At 40.3% G+C, this 17,022-nt stretch overlaps 1 protein-coding gene across 1 annotated transcript in view; it reads left to right on the plus strand.

Annotated features, from left to right (window-relative positions):
* NLRP11 (NLR family pyrin domain containing 11) overlaps positions 1-17,022 on the plus strand; it is a 69,883-nt gene that overhangs the window by 6,457 nt on the left and 46,404 nt on the right. The window contains exons 5-9 of the mRNA XM_049902365.1: positions 2,506-2,676; positions 3,452-3,622; positions 5,025-5,195; positions 5,467-5,637; positions 8,914-9,044. Coding sequence (XP_049758322.1) covers positions 2,506-2,676; positions 3,452-3,622; positions 5,025-5,195; positions 5,467-5,637; positions 8,914-9,044 — 815 coding nt within the window. The remainder of the gene's footprint in view (positions 1-2,505; positions 2,677-3,451; positions 3,623-5,024; positions 5,196-5,466; positions 5,638-8,913; positions 9,045-17,022) is intronic.

Raw genomic sequence — 17,022 nt, forward strand, 5'->3', positions numbered from 1 at the left:
CCCTCTGCTCATGTTCAGGCACAGACTACCCTAGTCAAACCCTAGAGCAATACCACCTAGTAGAAATACGGTATGAGAGACAAAGATAATCAAAAATTTTCCAGTAGCCACATTAAAAAAAGTAAAAAGAAACAGGTGAAATTAATCTTAATACGTAACTCAAATATATCAAAAATTGAATCAATGTTGTAATTGATAGTTGTGGGCGGGAGAGGGGGGACCCAAACTACTAATGCGATTTTAGGAGTCCCTTGGGTCATGCAAATAGTTAATGTGCTCAGCTGCTAACTAAACAGGTTGAAGCTCCAGTCCACCCAAAGGCACCTTGGAAGACAGACCTGGTGACCTACTTCCGAAAAATCAGTCATTGAAAACCCTGTGGAGCACAGTTCTACTCTGACACACATGGGAGTGCCACGAGTTGGAGTCAACTCAACAGCAACTGATTTTTTTTTTGTCTTATTAATGAGATTTTACGTTACTTTTTTTTGATAAGTCTTCAAGATCTACTCTTTATTTTATACTTACAGAGCATCTCCATTCAGATGCTAACTTTTCATCAGAAATACTTGATCTCTATTTTGACTTCATGAATTTTATAATTGAAAGTAAATTCACAGTCAAAATTGTTCTAAATGTACTTAAGTTTTCAATAACCTAATCAAATCAGTATTTTAACTTAAATTTGAATTAATGAAAAGTAAAAATTGAGAATTCATTGCCTCAGTCACACTAGACATTATCTCAAGTACTCAGTAGACACATGTGGCTAGTGCCTTCCATATTGGATAGTGCAGTTCTGGACCTTGTCAAGGAGTCCCTGGGTGGTGCAAATGCTTACACGCTCAACTACTTAGTGGAAAGACTGGTGGCTGTAACCCATCCAGAGTTGCCTTGGAAGACAGGCCTGATGATCTGCTTCCGAAAGGTCATGGCCTTGAAAACCCTATGGAAAAGCTCTATTCTGCACACGTGGGGCTGCCGCGAGTCAGAATCAACTAGATGGTGCTCAACAACAAGACCTTGCCATCTCCAATAATGGCAGACTGCCAGGCGTTACCTTCATTAGAGCCAATGGTGGGTTCGAACTGCTGACCATTTGGTTAGCAGCTGATTGGTTAACCACTGTATTCCCAGGGCTCCTTCCATAAAGATTACAGCCTAGAAAACCCTATTCTAGAAAACCCAGTTCTACTCTGTCACGTGGGGTCGCTATGAGTCTAAATAGACTCTGCAACACTTAAAAAGAAAATATCTTACAGGATCTTTTTTGTTTCTTTCTACATACCTTAAAACATACTCTCCCTTGACTTACCTATCTCTCAGGCTATTGCCCTACTTCTCTGCTTCACAGAGAAACTTGCCCAAAGTCATCCTTCTGTTGAAATCCATTTTCTTTCCTCACCTTTTCTCTTAAATCCAGTTAGACTTTTCTTTGCCAGCATCTTACCAAAATAATGCTCGTCAAGATTTGCAGATGCCCTCAATTAGCCAAATCCTGGTGGTCTACATGTTATTAGACTTTTCCCCAGTGCTCACTCCTTCCTGTCTTAAGTTATTTTTTTTTTAATACTGTGTTTTCAGTGAAGGTTTACACAGCAGTTTGGGTTCTCATTCAACAATTTGTATGCAAATTGTTCAGTGACATTGACCACATTCTTCACAATATGTGAACATTCTCATTTCTATTCTGGTTCTGTTTTACCTTAAATTATTCTTAAATTTACATCTACCAAAGTTCATTCTCTTTGGTATACAATTCAATGGGTTTTGATAAAGGCATAGAGTCACTTAACCACCACAACAAACCAACAACTTTACCCAAACTTGACCTTTGAGTACTGGTATAGGGCAAGATCAAAGTTCTGGGTGGCACAAATGGTTAAACACACCACTACTAACCGAAAAGTCGGTAGCTCAAATCCACCCAGAGGCGCCTGAAAAGAAAAGTCCTGGTGATCTGCTTTTGAAAGGTCACAGCCATGAAAACCGTATGTGCGCTGTTGTACTCTGCACGCATGAAGTTGCCATGAATTGGGATCAACTCAAAAGCAACTAGTCTGGTTTGGTTTAGGTTTATAGGGCAAGATTCGAAAAAGGATGCCTTTACTTCCCATTTGAAGTGTCAGCTTAACTTGGTTGGGGCTGATTTTATTTAAAAGAATGGTTTGACCAAACAATAGTTCAGCTTAATTAGTAAAGAATGTCTGCCTTAAGTATTGTATTCTTCTAAAGAACTATCTATATAAGATCCAATTGACAATGGCAACTGCAAAGATTACATAGGAAACTTGGGGGGCAGTGAGTTTATGTCAACGGGGGGAGAATCGTTGCACAACTTGAAGGATGTAGTCAATGTCACTGAATAGTACGTGCAGAAACTGTTGAATTGGTATGTTTTGCTATGTATGTTTTCAACAATAACAAAATAAAATAAATTATTGAGAAAAAGGTTGGTTTATAGAACCGGTCAGTCTCACTTTATCTGTATGGATTCCTTTATAGCTTGATGAAATGTGATCTGAAAATTAGCACGTGTGAAGAAATCTCTTTGCTCCTCACCAACAGCAAGAACCTGAAAAAACTGACCTTATCCAACAACCCACTGAGTAACGAGGGGATGAAAATCCTATGCGATGCCTTGCTCCACCCAGGCTGTGCTCTCGAGTCACTAGTGTAAGTTGGCGTGGGCAAGCCCACTACATAGTCACTTGGGCACAGGTTTGAGCATCTTAGGCATATGGTCAAAAGAAAACAACATAGGGGAAAAGTACAGCAAAGCATAGCAGCTGAAGGCATGGTCTTTAGAATTAGGCCTGGGTTAAAGATTCTGGAATGACAACTGATTGGCAGTATAGCACTAACAATTTATTTAGCTTTTCTCAACTTCCATTTTACAATCTGAAGAATGGGGTCATTATACAACCAACTTCACAGATTTGAAGAGAATTAAAGGTGGTGCTAAGAAGTTTCCATGGAGTCACTGGATGGTGCAAACGGTTAAACAGTCGAACACTAGTTGAAAGTTTGGCTTCCAAAAGGTCACAGCCTTGAAAACCCCATGGAACATAGTTCTACTGACACATATGAGTTGATTCTGACTCATGGCGACCCCAATAGCAACTAACAACAAGGAGGTTCCAAACAGCACCTGGGCCATAGCAACTGCCTTAATACAATTAGGGGACTGATATCACTACAAAATGAAAATAAGCAGCAATGCTCTGTGTTGTATGGAATGTGATATGATGGAGAGGACAAAGAAGAAAGCGAAGAGGTTGCCTTGAGTTGGAGTTGACCAGTACTGGTAGATATCTCTATCTACCAGTAGGAGAGTCACGGGGAGAGAGTCTGGGCTTTGGCAGCAGCATAAAACACTTGTAGATTTGGGATGGGTGTGAGTAAACTGTTATTGACTTCGTATTTTTTCTGTATTTGTGATCCCATGCAGGTTATTCCTCTGTTGCCTCACTGAAAGCTCTTGCAACTCCGTTGGGAGAGTTGCTATGCTCAGTAGAACTCTAAAACATCTAGATGTGAGTGTGAATTACCTACAAAATCATGGAGCATTGGTCTTAATTTTGTCCTTGATGGTGCCATCCTGTCACTTAGAGGAGCTAGAGTAAGTCCTGCTATTTTCTTGGATGACTGTGTCTTTACTGTGTTGGGTGGTAGAGTTGGCAACAGAAATGAGGAAAGACTTTAATGATGGTGTCCAGGTGAAAATTAGTGTGTAAAGGGTATAGAAACATGTGTTTCCAACAACACGTAGTGAAGGGGTCACCATTGCCACTACCACCAGTTGCCATCAAGTTGATTCCAACTCATGGAGACCCCATGTGTGTCAGAGTAGAACTGTGCTCTATAGGGTTTTCAATGTTTGTGATCTTTCAGAAGTAGATTTCCAGGACTTTCTTCTAAGGCACCTCTAGGTGGGTTTGAATCACCCTTTCAGTTAATAGCTGAGCACTTAATGGTTTGTGCCACCCAGGGATTCCCAGCATAGGAACAGTAAGTTTTTTTGGGGGGGGGAAGGGCAAATGTTCTAGTAGAGAAGCAAGTTTACAAAGTTCTGTGCTCTTACCAGTCCCAGCTGGACATTCAGCAGAAAAGTTCTGTAGGAGAGACCCTAAAGATTCCACTCTGGCCTGGATTACATGTTTATGGGGAAGGGAACATCTCCAGAGACAGGCATCTTTGTTGGGAAATGGTCTTGTTGGAAAAGGGGCAAGTTAGGAGCACAGCTGAGAAGAGATAGCATTATCAAAGCCACTTGTATGAATCCAAGGTCCTGTACCTCTGGTAAGCTAGCTTAATCATGATGGGATGGCCCTTAACAAAAATTCTAGGAAGAAATAAGTAAAATCAGGACAGTAACCAGCCTTGAGACTATACCCAGCAAGAGCCTGGAATATACGTGTATGCCAGTGTTCACTGCAGTGCTGTTCACAATAGCCAAAAGGTAGAAACAATCTAAATGCCCATTAACAGATGAATAGATAAACAAAACGTGATACATGCAAGAAATGAAGTCCTGATACATGCCACAACACAGACAAACCTAGAAAATATTATGCTGAGTCAAATAAGTCAGTCACAAAAGGACAAAAACTATATGATCTCATTTACATGAAATAAGAATAAGCAAATGTATAGAGACCAAAGTGTATTAGTGGTTACCAGGGAGTAGGAGGAAGGGAGAAAGGGGAGCCATTATTTAGGAAGCAGCGAGCTCCTGTTTATGGTGATGGGGAAATTTGGCAATGAGTATGGGTTGTGGTTACACATGACTGATACAATTGAAGCACTAAACTGTACACCTGAAAGAAAAAAAAAAAGAGTTTAGGATAGTGCCAGGCATATTATAGGCATTCTATAATGTTAGTAATCCTGTTCTTGTGTCCATGATGAATCCCATCTGTATGGACATCACAAGAAGAGAGGTCCAAGAACATTCACTGCTTCATGATATGAGATACTTGAACAAGGTTGTCTTGACTTTATCTCATGTTTATCTTTTGCAGGCTGTCGGGTTGTTTTTTTACTATTAATATCTGTCGAGACATTGCAACTGCTATTATTACTAATAAAAGGCTGAAGAGCCTAGAGCTTGGGAGCAATAATATAGGGGACGCAGGAGTGGAGCTGTTGTGTGACGCCTTGGAACACCCAACCTGCATTTTAGAGAATCTTGGGTAGGTACCTCGTGGGGAGGGTTCTTTTTTTTTTTTTTGAGTTTGGGAAAGCTCAAGAAGGGACAAATATAAAATGAAAGTAGGTTGGGAAATGGAACTGTTAGGCACAATGATCTGGTGTTTCAAATGCTTCTCTCTTGGGCTGTAAGTTCTTTCATCCAGAATTGGTGAGGTAGCCTTTTGGTAGCTATCTAGTTCATGCCCATCTACTCTGCCTGCCATTTTCTCCAAGGATGGGGTCCTGTGTCACCTGTGCACGTCCTTGTTGCAGGCTAGAAGAGTGTATGCTGACCAATGCCTGCTGTGAGACTCTTGCCTCTGTTCTTATCAACAACAAAACACTGAAAAAACTCAATCTGCTGGGAAACGACTTTGGTGAGGAAGGAATAGTGCAACTCCTTCGGGGCTTGGGGCACCCTGACTGTATACTTAAGGCAATTGGGTAAGTTGGATGCTATTTTATATGATGATGAGTCCCTGGGTGTTGGAAATGGTTAAGCACTTGGCTACAAACAGAAAGGCTGGTGGTTTGAGTCTACTCAGAGGTGCCTTGAAAGAAAGGCCTGGAGATCTATTTTTGAAACGTCTTTGAGAACCCTGTGGAATACAGTTATACCCTGAAACACATGGGGTCACCATGAGTCAGAATTGACTCGAGGGCAACTGTTAAGGTAAGAAGGAAATTCTGTGCTAAGATGGTTTAGGGTGTACGAGATGATAACAGACCACACTGCTGGCTTTAGCTCTCTAAAAATGAGAATACTCTTCCCTGTTGGGAGATTGAAAATGTGTGTAAAGGACTTAAAACAGAGTACATAGTCAATGCTGAGTAAATGGCGGCAATTGGTACATAATGCCAATTATCCTGTATTAAAGAATTTTCTATCTTACTTTCTACCTTCCTCCATTTGAATGTGTCCATCTTATACTACAGTAGAAAAAAAGGCCAATTCTCAGTCTACCATTTTGTGGTTCCCAACCCAGGGCCATTAAATTCCTTCTTGTAAAGCAAAGTTTCTCTTCCTTTCAGTTAACTGTTAGGTATCTAACAGATTAGGTATCTGTTGTCCATTGCTGTGTAATAAATTACCACAAATTTAGGACTTAAAACAACACATCTATTTCACAGTTGATGCCAGGGGTCCTGTCACAGCTGAGCTGGTTTTCTTCTTCAAGAGTCTCTGACAAGGCTGTGATCATGGTATCATCCAGGGTGGGGTCTTATCTGAAAGTTGCATTGGGAAAGGAACAGCTTCTGAGCTCATGTGGTTGTCAGCAGAATTCAGCTCCTGGAGGGCTGTTGGACTGAGGGACTTAGTCCTAGAAAGTTACTGGCCGGAGGCCACTCTCAGTTCCTTGCCATGTGGACCTCTCCAACACAGCAGCTCACATAATCAAAATGTGCAAGTCAAGAAGGCAATAGTCTATTAGCAAAGCAGAAGTGACACTCTTATGTAAATGACCATGGAAATAATATCCTATCCTTCTTGCCTATTGGTTAGAAGCAAATCACAGGCCATACTTACAGTCAAAGGGAGGGAGGGTTACCCAAGGGTGTGACCACCACAAGAGGAAATCACTGGACCATCTTAGAAACTGCCTAACACAATTCCCATTTTCATCTTGTCCACATATCTAGAAATCTCTGGCCATATTTAACATTTTCTTTCTACCTGCTTTATTTTCTTAAAGCCAAACAATATCTAGGTTAGTGATTATTTGTTTAGACTCAATGTACAAACATCTTGAATTTATCCACTGGTCATATATAAAAAAATAAAAATAAATTTTTTTTTCTTTATTCTCTGCCTTCAGTTTTCTCAAATGGAAAATGTGCATATTTATCTCAGAACTGTTAGAAAGATTGAATTAGATCACAAAGTCAATGTGCTTGGTACCCCACTATGAATTCTTTTCCCTTTTCTTTTCTATCCTCTGCTTTTCATGAATGTGGATATTGAGTTAAACTTTTAGATGCCTAAACCAAAACAAAACCCCTTGCTGTTGAGTCGATTCTGACATAGGGTTTCCAAGGAGCAGCTGGTGGATTCAAACTGCCGACCTTTTGGTTAACAGCCGAGCTCTTAACCACAGCGTAGAAAGACGCATTCAAACACTGCAAACTTTCCTGTATCTCTTCTCTTAATTCTTTCCCTATAGCTCTTCTCATCTTCTAATATACCATGTAGCACATTTATTGTGTTTATTGTCCATCTCCTTCCACTAGAACATGAGCTCCGAGATGGCAGCAATTTTTTTGAGTGTGGTAAAAATACACGTAACAAAACATATGCCAATTCAACAATGTCTACATGTGCAAATGAGTGGCATTGATTACATTCTTCAGTTTGTGTAAGTGTTTTTGCTATCCTCTTCTAAAAAAAAAAAAAGAAAAGAAAAAAATTTTTTCTTTTTTTTCTAATCATTCCACCACAATTAACATAAACTCAAGGTTCCCTAGTCAAAAACTCCATTTTTTCCCCCTCCCTCCCTACTACCCCTAGTAGTTGTTGTTGTTAGGTGTCGTGGATTCAGTTTCGACTCATAATGACCCCGTGTATAATAGAATGAAATGCTGCCCCTGGTAACTACTACTCCTCTTTGGTTTCTATGTATCTGCTTATTTCATATAAGTGAGATCATATAGTATTCTTTTGCGATTGACTTATTTTGCTCAGCTTGATGTTTTCAAGGTTCATCCATGTTGTGACATGCATCAGGACTTCATTTCTCTTTATGGCTGAGTAGTACTACATCGTATGTATGTATGGACCATATTTTGTTTATCCATTCATCTGTTGATGGACATTTTAATTGGTTCCATCTTCTGGCTGCTGTGAAAAGTACTGCAATGAGCATTGGTATACAGGGTTCTGTTTGTGTTCTGCCTTTACTTCTCCTGGGTAGATATACCTAGGATTGGGATTGCTGGGTTATAAGATAGTTCTGTGTTCAACTTTTTGAGTAACTGTTTCCACAGTGGCTGCACCATTTTACATTCCCACGAGCAGTGGATGAGGGTTTCCGTTTCTTCACAACCTTGCCAACACTTACTGTTTTCTGTGTTTTTTTTATTATAATGCCAGGGATTTTTTTCAATTTTGTATCCTAGTATCTAGGTGCTCAATAAAAGTAGATTAGAGATAAATACATTTTAGATTATAAAGGTATTTTTACCTAGATGCTAATGGAGGCACTCATATACAAAGAGGGCACAGGAGAAATCAAAGTGACTATGAACTCTCTTCCTTGATTTGAAGTTGTATCTAATGTTATGAACACAGGCTCTGGCATAAATGGCCCTCTGTTCTCTGGCCACATAAATGTATTTATGCTAAATTTTGACCCTCAGTCTTCTGTTCTATAAAATCATGGTATTAATGGTATCATCTGTAATAAGGATCTAATGATTTATGGATGTAAAATACTGAGTGGTTACTACTAATGTAGTACATGTAGTGGTTACTACTAATTTAAGGTCAGTCTGTTCTCCCAATAGAGTTTTTGGCTTATGCTCCAATGCTTAATGGGGAGTTTTCTATCTACTACAAGAATGAAGGTTTTTAGTCTAGAACAGACTTCCCTTTTTCATCAGATGCAGAACAAGAAATGCCCAGGAATGCCCAAAGAAGGGTGCATAAGGAAAGGGCCATCGATGCAGTGAAATAGAAATGTAACATGTAGAATTAACAGAATTTCCCCCTCTGTGCTTCCTCAGTCTTCAAACAAGTGATGTAGGTCCAGAGACCCTGGAGTTGCTGAGGACTATAAGTGAGAAAAATACTGAACTGATCTTCATGGACCAATCCTGGGCAATGAAGGAAGGCAGAAAACTCGATGAGAAGATTGGTCAACGACATTCTTCCTCTTTTGATGAAATTAGGCGTAACATAGCTTGGCATTTTATCACTTTACAAATGCCAAGAGTGTATAGGTCCAGGAGATGATGAACTACAGGTTCTTGACAATCCCTTTGATCATGCTCTACCTAAAATATGATCATGTTCTACCTAAAATGTATTCGATACAAACTACTGCCATGGCTGGGATGCAGGAAAACCAGGGTTATGGTTTCTCAATTTTTGTCTTTGTATTTGGTTTGTCATTTTGGCAAGTCAGCCACTTTCTCTGTAAAATTCCCATACTGTTACATAAGACTGTTGAAAGGATTGTGTCACGTATTAAAGGTGAAAATGCATTGGTGAAAAGTATAAAGCACGATTCCTTTATCAACGGGCTTTGCGGAATAACTGCTTGGATGGAGGGAGCCACAAACCTTTTATCATCCCTGTATAGGGAGAGATATCAGAAGGCTGATACCCATATCTCTCTCCTCCTTGATTCTTACTCTCATTCCAGCAGTATTCCAGCTGTGGTTGTGTGCTGTCTAGTTGATTCTAACACAGTAATTTTTATGGGAGCAGATTGTCAGGTCTTTTCTTCCATGGTGCTGCTAGCGGGTTCAGACCACTGACCCTGGTGGTTAGCAGCTGAGTGCTTAACTGTTGTGCCACTAGGGCTCATTCCAGCCACAGCTCCCCTTCACCAATCACTGTCTCAAGCTATGTACTCAAACTTAAGTCCAGTTCTTTCCGATGCTTGACTTATACATCAAACTCAACCAAGACTTGGCTGTGACCCTTACCTTAACCCTCCCTTGTCCTAATCTTCAGCTACAAACATAAGGTCTAACTCAATCCCAACCATAATTTTGCCAATCCATTCAGGAACATAGGTAGTCTAACAATACCTAAAAACCAGCCTTGAATGAAAGAGCTAGCTACAAGTCATTACTCCTGTAATGGAAGATGAGCCTAAAGGTTGGAAGGCACTCAGATATACAATGGTGGCAAGAAAATTTCAGAAATAATTTCTGAGGGGTTTGTGAGTAATAATCTGAGCACAGCCACTCTAGAGAACAGTTAAACAGTTTCTTATAAAACTAAACATGTTTAACCATATAACCCAGCAATTATACTCCTGGGCATTCATTCCAGAAAAATGAAAACATATTCAGACAAAAACCACATGCCTATTCATAGCAGCTCTATCTTTTATTGTGCTTTAAGTGAAAGTTTACAAATCAAGTCAGTCTTTCATACATAAGTTTATATACACTTTGCTGTGTACTCCTAGTTGCTCTCCCCAAAATGAGACAGCATGCTCTTCTCCACCCTGTATTTCCCCTGTCCATTCAGCCAGATGCTGTCCCCCTCTGCCTTTTCATCTCACCTCCAGACAGGAGCTGTCCATATAGTCTCATGTTTCTACTTGAGCCAAGAAGCTCACTCCTCACCAGTATCATTTCCTATCCCATAAAAAAACCACTGCTGTCGAGTCAATCCCATAGTCCAGTGCAATCCTTGTCTGAAGAGTTGACTTTGGGAATGGTTCCAGTCTTGGGCCCACAGAAGGTCTGAGAACCATGACCACTGGGGTCCTTCTAGTCACAGACCATTTAGTCTGGTCTTTTCATGAGAATTTGAGGTCTGCATCCCATTGTTCTCCTGCTTCATCAGGGATTCTCTGTTGTGTTCCCTATCAGGGCAGTCATCGGTTGTAGCCAGGCACTATATAGTTCTTCTGGTCTCAGGCTGATGTAATTTGATTGATGTGGCCCTTTCTGTCTCTTGGGCTCATAATTACCTTGTGTTTTTAGTGTTCTTCATTCTTCTTTGCTCCAGGTGGGTTGAGACCAATTGATGCTCTTAGATGGCTGCTTGCTAATGTTTAAGACCTCAGATGCCACTCACCAAAGTGGAATGCAGAATGTTTTCTTAATATATTTTGTATGCCAATTGACCTAGATGTCCCCTGAAACCGTGGTCCCCAGACCCTACCCCTGCTACTCTGGCCTTTGAAGCATTCGGTTGTACTTGGGAAACTGCTTTGCTTTTGGTTTGGTCCAGTTGTGCTGACCTCTCCTGTATCATGTGTTGTCCTTCGCTTACCTAAAATAGTTCTTGTCTATGACCTAATGACCTAGTTAGTGAACACCCCTCTCCCTCCCTCCCTCCCCATCGTTGTAACCATCAAAGAATATTTTCTTCTCTGTTTAAACTATTTCTTGAGTTCTTATAATAGTGGTCTTATACAATATTTGTCCTTTTGTAACTGACTAATTTCACTCGGCATAATGCCTTCCAGATTCCTCCATGTTATACTTCATGGGTTCAACATTGTTCTTTATCATTGTGTAGTATTCCATTGTGTGGATATACTATAATTTGTTTACCCATTCATCCGTTGACGGGCACCTTGGTTGCTTCCATCTTTTTGCTATTGTAAACAGTGCTGCAAAGAACATGGGTGTGTATATATCTGTTTGTGTGAAGGCTCTTATTTCTCTAGGATATATTCCAAGGAGTGGGATTGCTGGATTGTATGGTAGTTCTATTTCTAGCTTTTTAAGGAAGTGCCAAATGGATTTCCAAAGTGGTTATACCATTTTACATTCCCACCAGCAGTGTGCAAGTGTTCCAGTCTCTCCACAACCTCTCCAGCATTTATTATTTTGTGTTTTTTGGATTAATGCCAGTCTTGTTGGAGTGAGATGGTATCTCATTGTAGTTTTGATTTGCATTTCTCTAATGGCTAATGATCGGGAGCAATTCCTCATGTATGTATTAGCTGCCTGAATGTCTTCTTTGGTGAAATAACTGTTCATATCCTTTGCCCATTCTTTAATTGGGTTATTTGTCTTTTTGTTGTTGAATTTTTGCAGTATCATGTAGATTTTAGAGGTCAGAGACTGATCAGAAATGTCATAGCTAAAAACTTTTTCCCAGTCTGTATGCAATCTTTTTACTCCTTTGGTGAAGTCTTTGGATGAGCATAGGTGTTTGATTTTTAGGAGCTCCCAGTTATTTAGTTTCTCTTCTGGTGTTTGTGCATTGTTAGTAACGTTTTGTATACTGTTTTTGCCATGTATCAATGCTCCTAGCATTGTCCCTATTTCTTCTTCCATGATCTTTTTCATTTTAGATTTTGTATTTAGGTCTTTGATCCATCTTGATTTAGTTTTTGTGCATGCTGTGAGGTATAGGTCTTGTTTCATTTTTTTGCAGGTGGCTATCCAGTTATGCCAGCACCATTTGTTAAAGAAACTGTCTTTTCCCCGTTTAACAGACTTCTGGCCTTTGTCAAATATCAGCTGCTCATATGTGGATGGATTTATGTCTGGATTCTCAATTCTGTTCCATTGGTCTATGTATTTGTCGTTGTACCAGTACCAGGCTGTTTTGACTTCTGTGGCAGTATAATACGTTCTAAACTCAGGTAGAGTGAGGCCTCCCACTTTGTTCCTGTTTTTCAGTAATGCTTTTATCCGGGGCCTCTTTCCCTTCCATATGATGTTGGTGACTTGTTTCTCCATCTCATTAAAAGATGTCATTGGAATTTGGATTGGAATTACATTGTATCTGTAGAGCGCTTTGGGTAGAATAAACGTTTTTACAATGTTGAGTCTTCCTAACCATGAGCAAGGTGTGTTTTTCTACCTATGTGGGTCTCTTTTGGTTTCTTGCAGCAGTGTCTTGTAGTTTTCTTTGTCTAGGTCTTTCACATCTCTGGTAAGATTTATTCCTAAGCATTTTATCTTCTTGGGGGCTGTCGTAAGTGGTATTGATTTGGTGATTTCCTCTTGATGTTATCTTTGTTGGTGCAGAGGAATCCAACTGATTTTTGTATGTTTATCTTGTATCCTGATACTCTGCTGAACTCTTCTATTAGTTTCAGTAGTTTTCTTGAGGATTCTTTAGGGTTTTCTGTGCAGCTTTATTTTTAATAGCCTCAAACTGAAAGGATCCCAAAGGCCCATCAACAGGTGAATGGTTAAACTGTGATATATCCATACCACAAGGAAGGGACTATTGCTGTATGAAACAAGGATGAATATCAAGATCATTATGCTGAATGAAAAGTCAGCCTCAAAAGGTTGTATGCTTTCTGATTCCATCCATGTAACATTCTCAAAACAACAAAAGTCAAGAGATGAATAACAGATTAGTGGTTGTGAAGGGCTAAGGATGGGGAGGATCTGCATGGGCCAGGGGTGTGGTTATCAAGGGGTAGCACAAGGGACTCCAGTTGTGGTGGTGAAACAGTTCTGACTCTTGACTGTGATGGTGGCCTGCATGTTGCTGTGATGCTGGAAGCTATGCCACTGGTATTTCAAATACCAGCAGGGTCACCCATGGTAGAATTTCCAGACTAAAACATACTAGGAAGAAAGGCCTGGTGATCTACTTGTGAAAATTATTCAGTGAAATCCCTATAGATTACAACAGAATATTGTCTTATATAGTGCTGGAAGATGAGCCACCTAGGTTGGAAGACACTCAAAACACACATGGACATTTCAGTTGTTTTCTACCTTTTAGCTATTGTGAAAAGGAGCTGTGTGGTGCAGTGGTTAGGTCCTCGGCTGCTAACCAAAAGGTCAGCAGTTTGAACCCACTGGCCTCTCCTTGGGAGAAAGAGTGGCAGTCTGCTTCCATAAATATTACAGCCTTGGAAACCCTATGGGGACAGTTCTACTCTGTCCTATAGGGTCAGTATGAGTTGGAATTGATTCAATGGCAGTGAGCTTTTAGCTATTATGAAAAGTGCTGCAGTAAACATTGGTGAGCATGTGTCCGTTCATGTTGGTGCTTTCAAATCTCTAGGATCTATACCTAAGAGTGGAATAGCTGGATCATATGTAGCTGGAATTCTATGTCCAACTTTTTGAGGAACTGTCAAACTGTTTTCCACAGCAGCTACGCCATTTTACATTCCCACCTACAATGGATTATTCTGTTGGTTCTTAACTGCTACACACATTTGCTCCTGAGATAAAGTTGTTTTGGGGGGGGCGGGGGGAACATCAGAGGAGCTATAGATGCAAGGACATAACAGAGGAAAATTCAGGGGGTTGTTTCCCAGTGGAAAACAGACTATGTGCTTTTAGTGTCAAGTCACCCTGGAAGTAATTGAAGCAAAGACTCCTGACACTTAGGGGTAATGTCTCCATTGATTGTGAACCTTCCCAAGGCAAGGCAGTGGGATTGATCTATTGTCTTAAAGTCAAAGATGCCTGGAAAAGGGTGAGTAACCACTTCTGAGCTTCCGAAGCACCCCATTCTGTGGGTAGTTAGGAATCCCCAGGCTTGAATACAGGATCTTAAAGAGCAATCAAGTCAAAAAGGTGGATTCATCACAACCCTTTTGTTGGAGGTCTCCTTAGACTTTGCATGAGACAATATCAGTGAGGGTCCAATCAGAAAACAGAAACAATATCATGATTTAAAAACAGGAAGTTTGATATGAAAAAAATGATTAATTATTAAAGTCTTTTTATCATTTTTTAAATAATTTTTATTGTGCTTTAAGTGAAAGTTTACAAATCAAGTCAGTCTCTCACACAAAAACCCATATACACCTTGCTACACACTCCCAATTACTCTCCCCCTAATGAGAGAGCCCGCTGTCTCCCTCCACTCTCTCTTTCCGTGTCTCTTTCGCCAGCTTCTAACCCCCTCCACCCTCTCATCTCCCCTCCAGGCAGGAGATGCCAACATAGTCTCATGTGTCCACCTGATCCAAGAAGCTCACTCCTCGCCAGCATCCCTCTCCAACCCATTGTCCAGTCTAATCCATGTCTGAAGAGTTGGCTTTGGGAATGGTTCCTGTCCTGGGGCAACAGAAGATCTGGGGGCCATGACCACCGTGGTCCTTCTAGTCTCAGTCAAACCATTAAGTCTGGTCTTATGAGAATTTGGGGTCTGCATCCCACTGCTCTCCTGCTCTCTCAGGGGTTCTCTGTTGTGTTCCCTGTCAGGGCAGTCATCGGTTGTAGCCGGGCACCATCTAGTTCTTCTGGTCTCAGGATGATGTAGTCGCTGGTTCATGTGGCCCTTTCTGTCTCTTGGGTTCGTAATCGCCTTCTGTCCTTGGTGTTCTTCATTCTCCTTTGATCCAGGTAGGTTGAGACCAACTGATGCGTCTTAGATGGCTGCTTGCTAGTGTTTAAGACCCCAGACGCCACTCTTCAAAGTGGGATGCAGAATGTTTTCTTAATAGATTTTATTATGCCAATTGACTTAGATGTCCCCTGAAACCATGGTCCCCAGACCCCTGCTCCTGCTACGCTGGCCTTCAAAGCATTCGGTTTATTCAGGAAACTTCTTTGCTTTTGGCTTAGTCCAATTGTGCTGACCTCCCCTGTATTGTGTGCTGTCTTTCCCTTCACCTAAAGTAGTTTTTATCTACTATCTAATTAGTGAAAGTCCCTCTCCCACCCTCCCTCTCTCCCTCCCCCCTCTCATAACCACAAAAGAATGTTTTCTTCTTAGTTTAAATGATTTCTCAAGTTCTTATAATAGTGGTCTTATACAATATTTGTCCTTTTGTAACTGACTAATTTCACTCAGCATAATTCTTCCAGGTTCCTCCATGTTATGAAATGTTTCACAGATTCCTCACTGTTCTTTATCAATGCATAGTATTCCATTGTGTGAATATACCATAATTTATTTATCCATTCATCCATTGATGGGCACCTTGGTTGCTTCCATGTTTTTGCTATTGTAAACAGTGCTGCAATAAACACGGGTGTGCAAGTATCTGTTCGTGTAAAGGCTCTTATTTCTCTAGGATAGATTCCAAGAAGTGGGATTGCTGGATCCTATGGTAGTTCTATTTCTAGCTTTTGAAGGAAGTACCAAATCGATTTCCAAAGTGGTTGTACCATTTTGCATTCCCACCAGCAGTGTACAAGTGTTCCAATCTCTCCACAGCCTCTCCAGCATTTATTCTTTAGTGTTTTTTAGATTAATGCCAGCCTTGTTAGAGTGAGATGAAATCTCACTGTAGTTTTGATCTGCATTTCTCTCATGGCTAATGATCATGAACATTTCCTTATATATCTGTTAGCTACCTGAATGTCTTCTTTAGTGAAGTGTCTATTCATATCTTTTGCCCATTTTTTAATTGGGTTATTTGTCTCTTTGTTGTTGAGTTTTTGCAGTATCATGTAGATTTTAGAGGTCAGAGACTGACCAGAAATGTCATAGCTAAAAACTTTTTCCCAGTCTGTAGGTAGTCTTTTTACTCTTTTGGTGAAGTCTTTGGATGACCATAGGTGTTTGATTTTTTAGGAGGTCCCAGTTATCTAGTTTTTCTTCTATATTCTTTATAATGTTTTTTATACTGTTTATGCCATGTATAAAAAAAATTTTTTTTTTTATTAGAGCTACTAACGTCCCTGTTTTTTCTTCCATGATCTTTATCATTTTAGATTTTATATTTAGGTCTTTGATCCATTTTGAGTTAGTGTTTGTGCATGGAGTGAGGTATGGGTCTTGTTTCACTTTTTTGCAGATGGATATCCAGTTATGCGAGCACCATTTGTTAAAAAGACTGTCTTTTCCCCAGTTAACTGTTTTGGGGCCTTTGTCAAATATCAGCTGCTCATGTGTGGATGGATTTATGTCTGGATTCTCAATTCTGTTCCATTGGTCCATGTGTCTGTTGTACCAGTACCAGCCTGTTTTGACTACTGTGGCGGTATAATAGGTTCTAAAATCAGGTAAAGTAAGGCCTCCCACTTTGTTCTCCTTTTTCAGTAATGCCTTATTTATCTGGGGCCTCTTTCCCTTCCATATGAAGTTGGTGATTTGTTTCTCCATCTCCTTAAAGAATGTCCTTGGGATTTTGATCGGAATTGCATTAAATGTATAGATCGCTTTTGGTAGAATAGACATTTTTATAATGTTAAGGCTTCCTATCCACAAGCAAGGTATGTTCTTCCACTTATGTTAAGTCTCTTTTGGTTTCTTGCGGAAGT

The sequence above is a fragment of the Elephas maximus genome, chromosome 11 (genome assembly GCF_024166365.1).
Source record: "Elephas maximus indicus isolate mEleMax1 chromosome 11, mEleMax1 primary haplotype, whole genome shotgun sequence".
NCBI classification, from domain to species: domain Eukaryota; kingdom Metazoa; phylum Chordata; class Mammalia; order Proboscidea; family Elephantidae; genus Elephas; species Elephas maximus.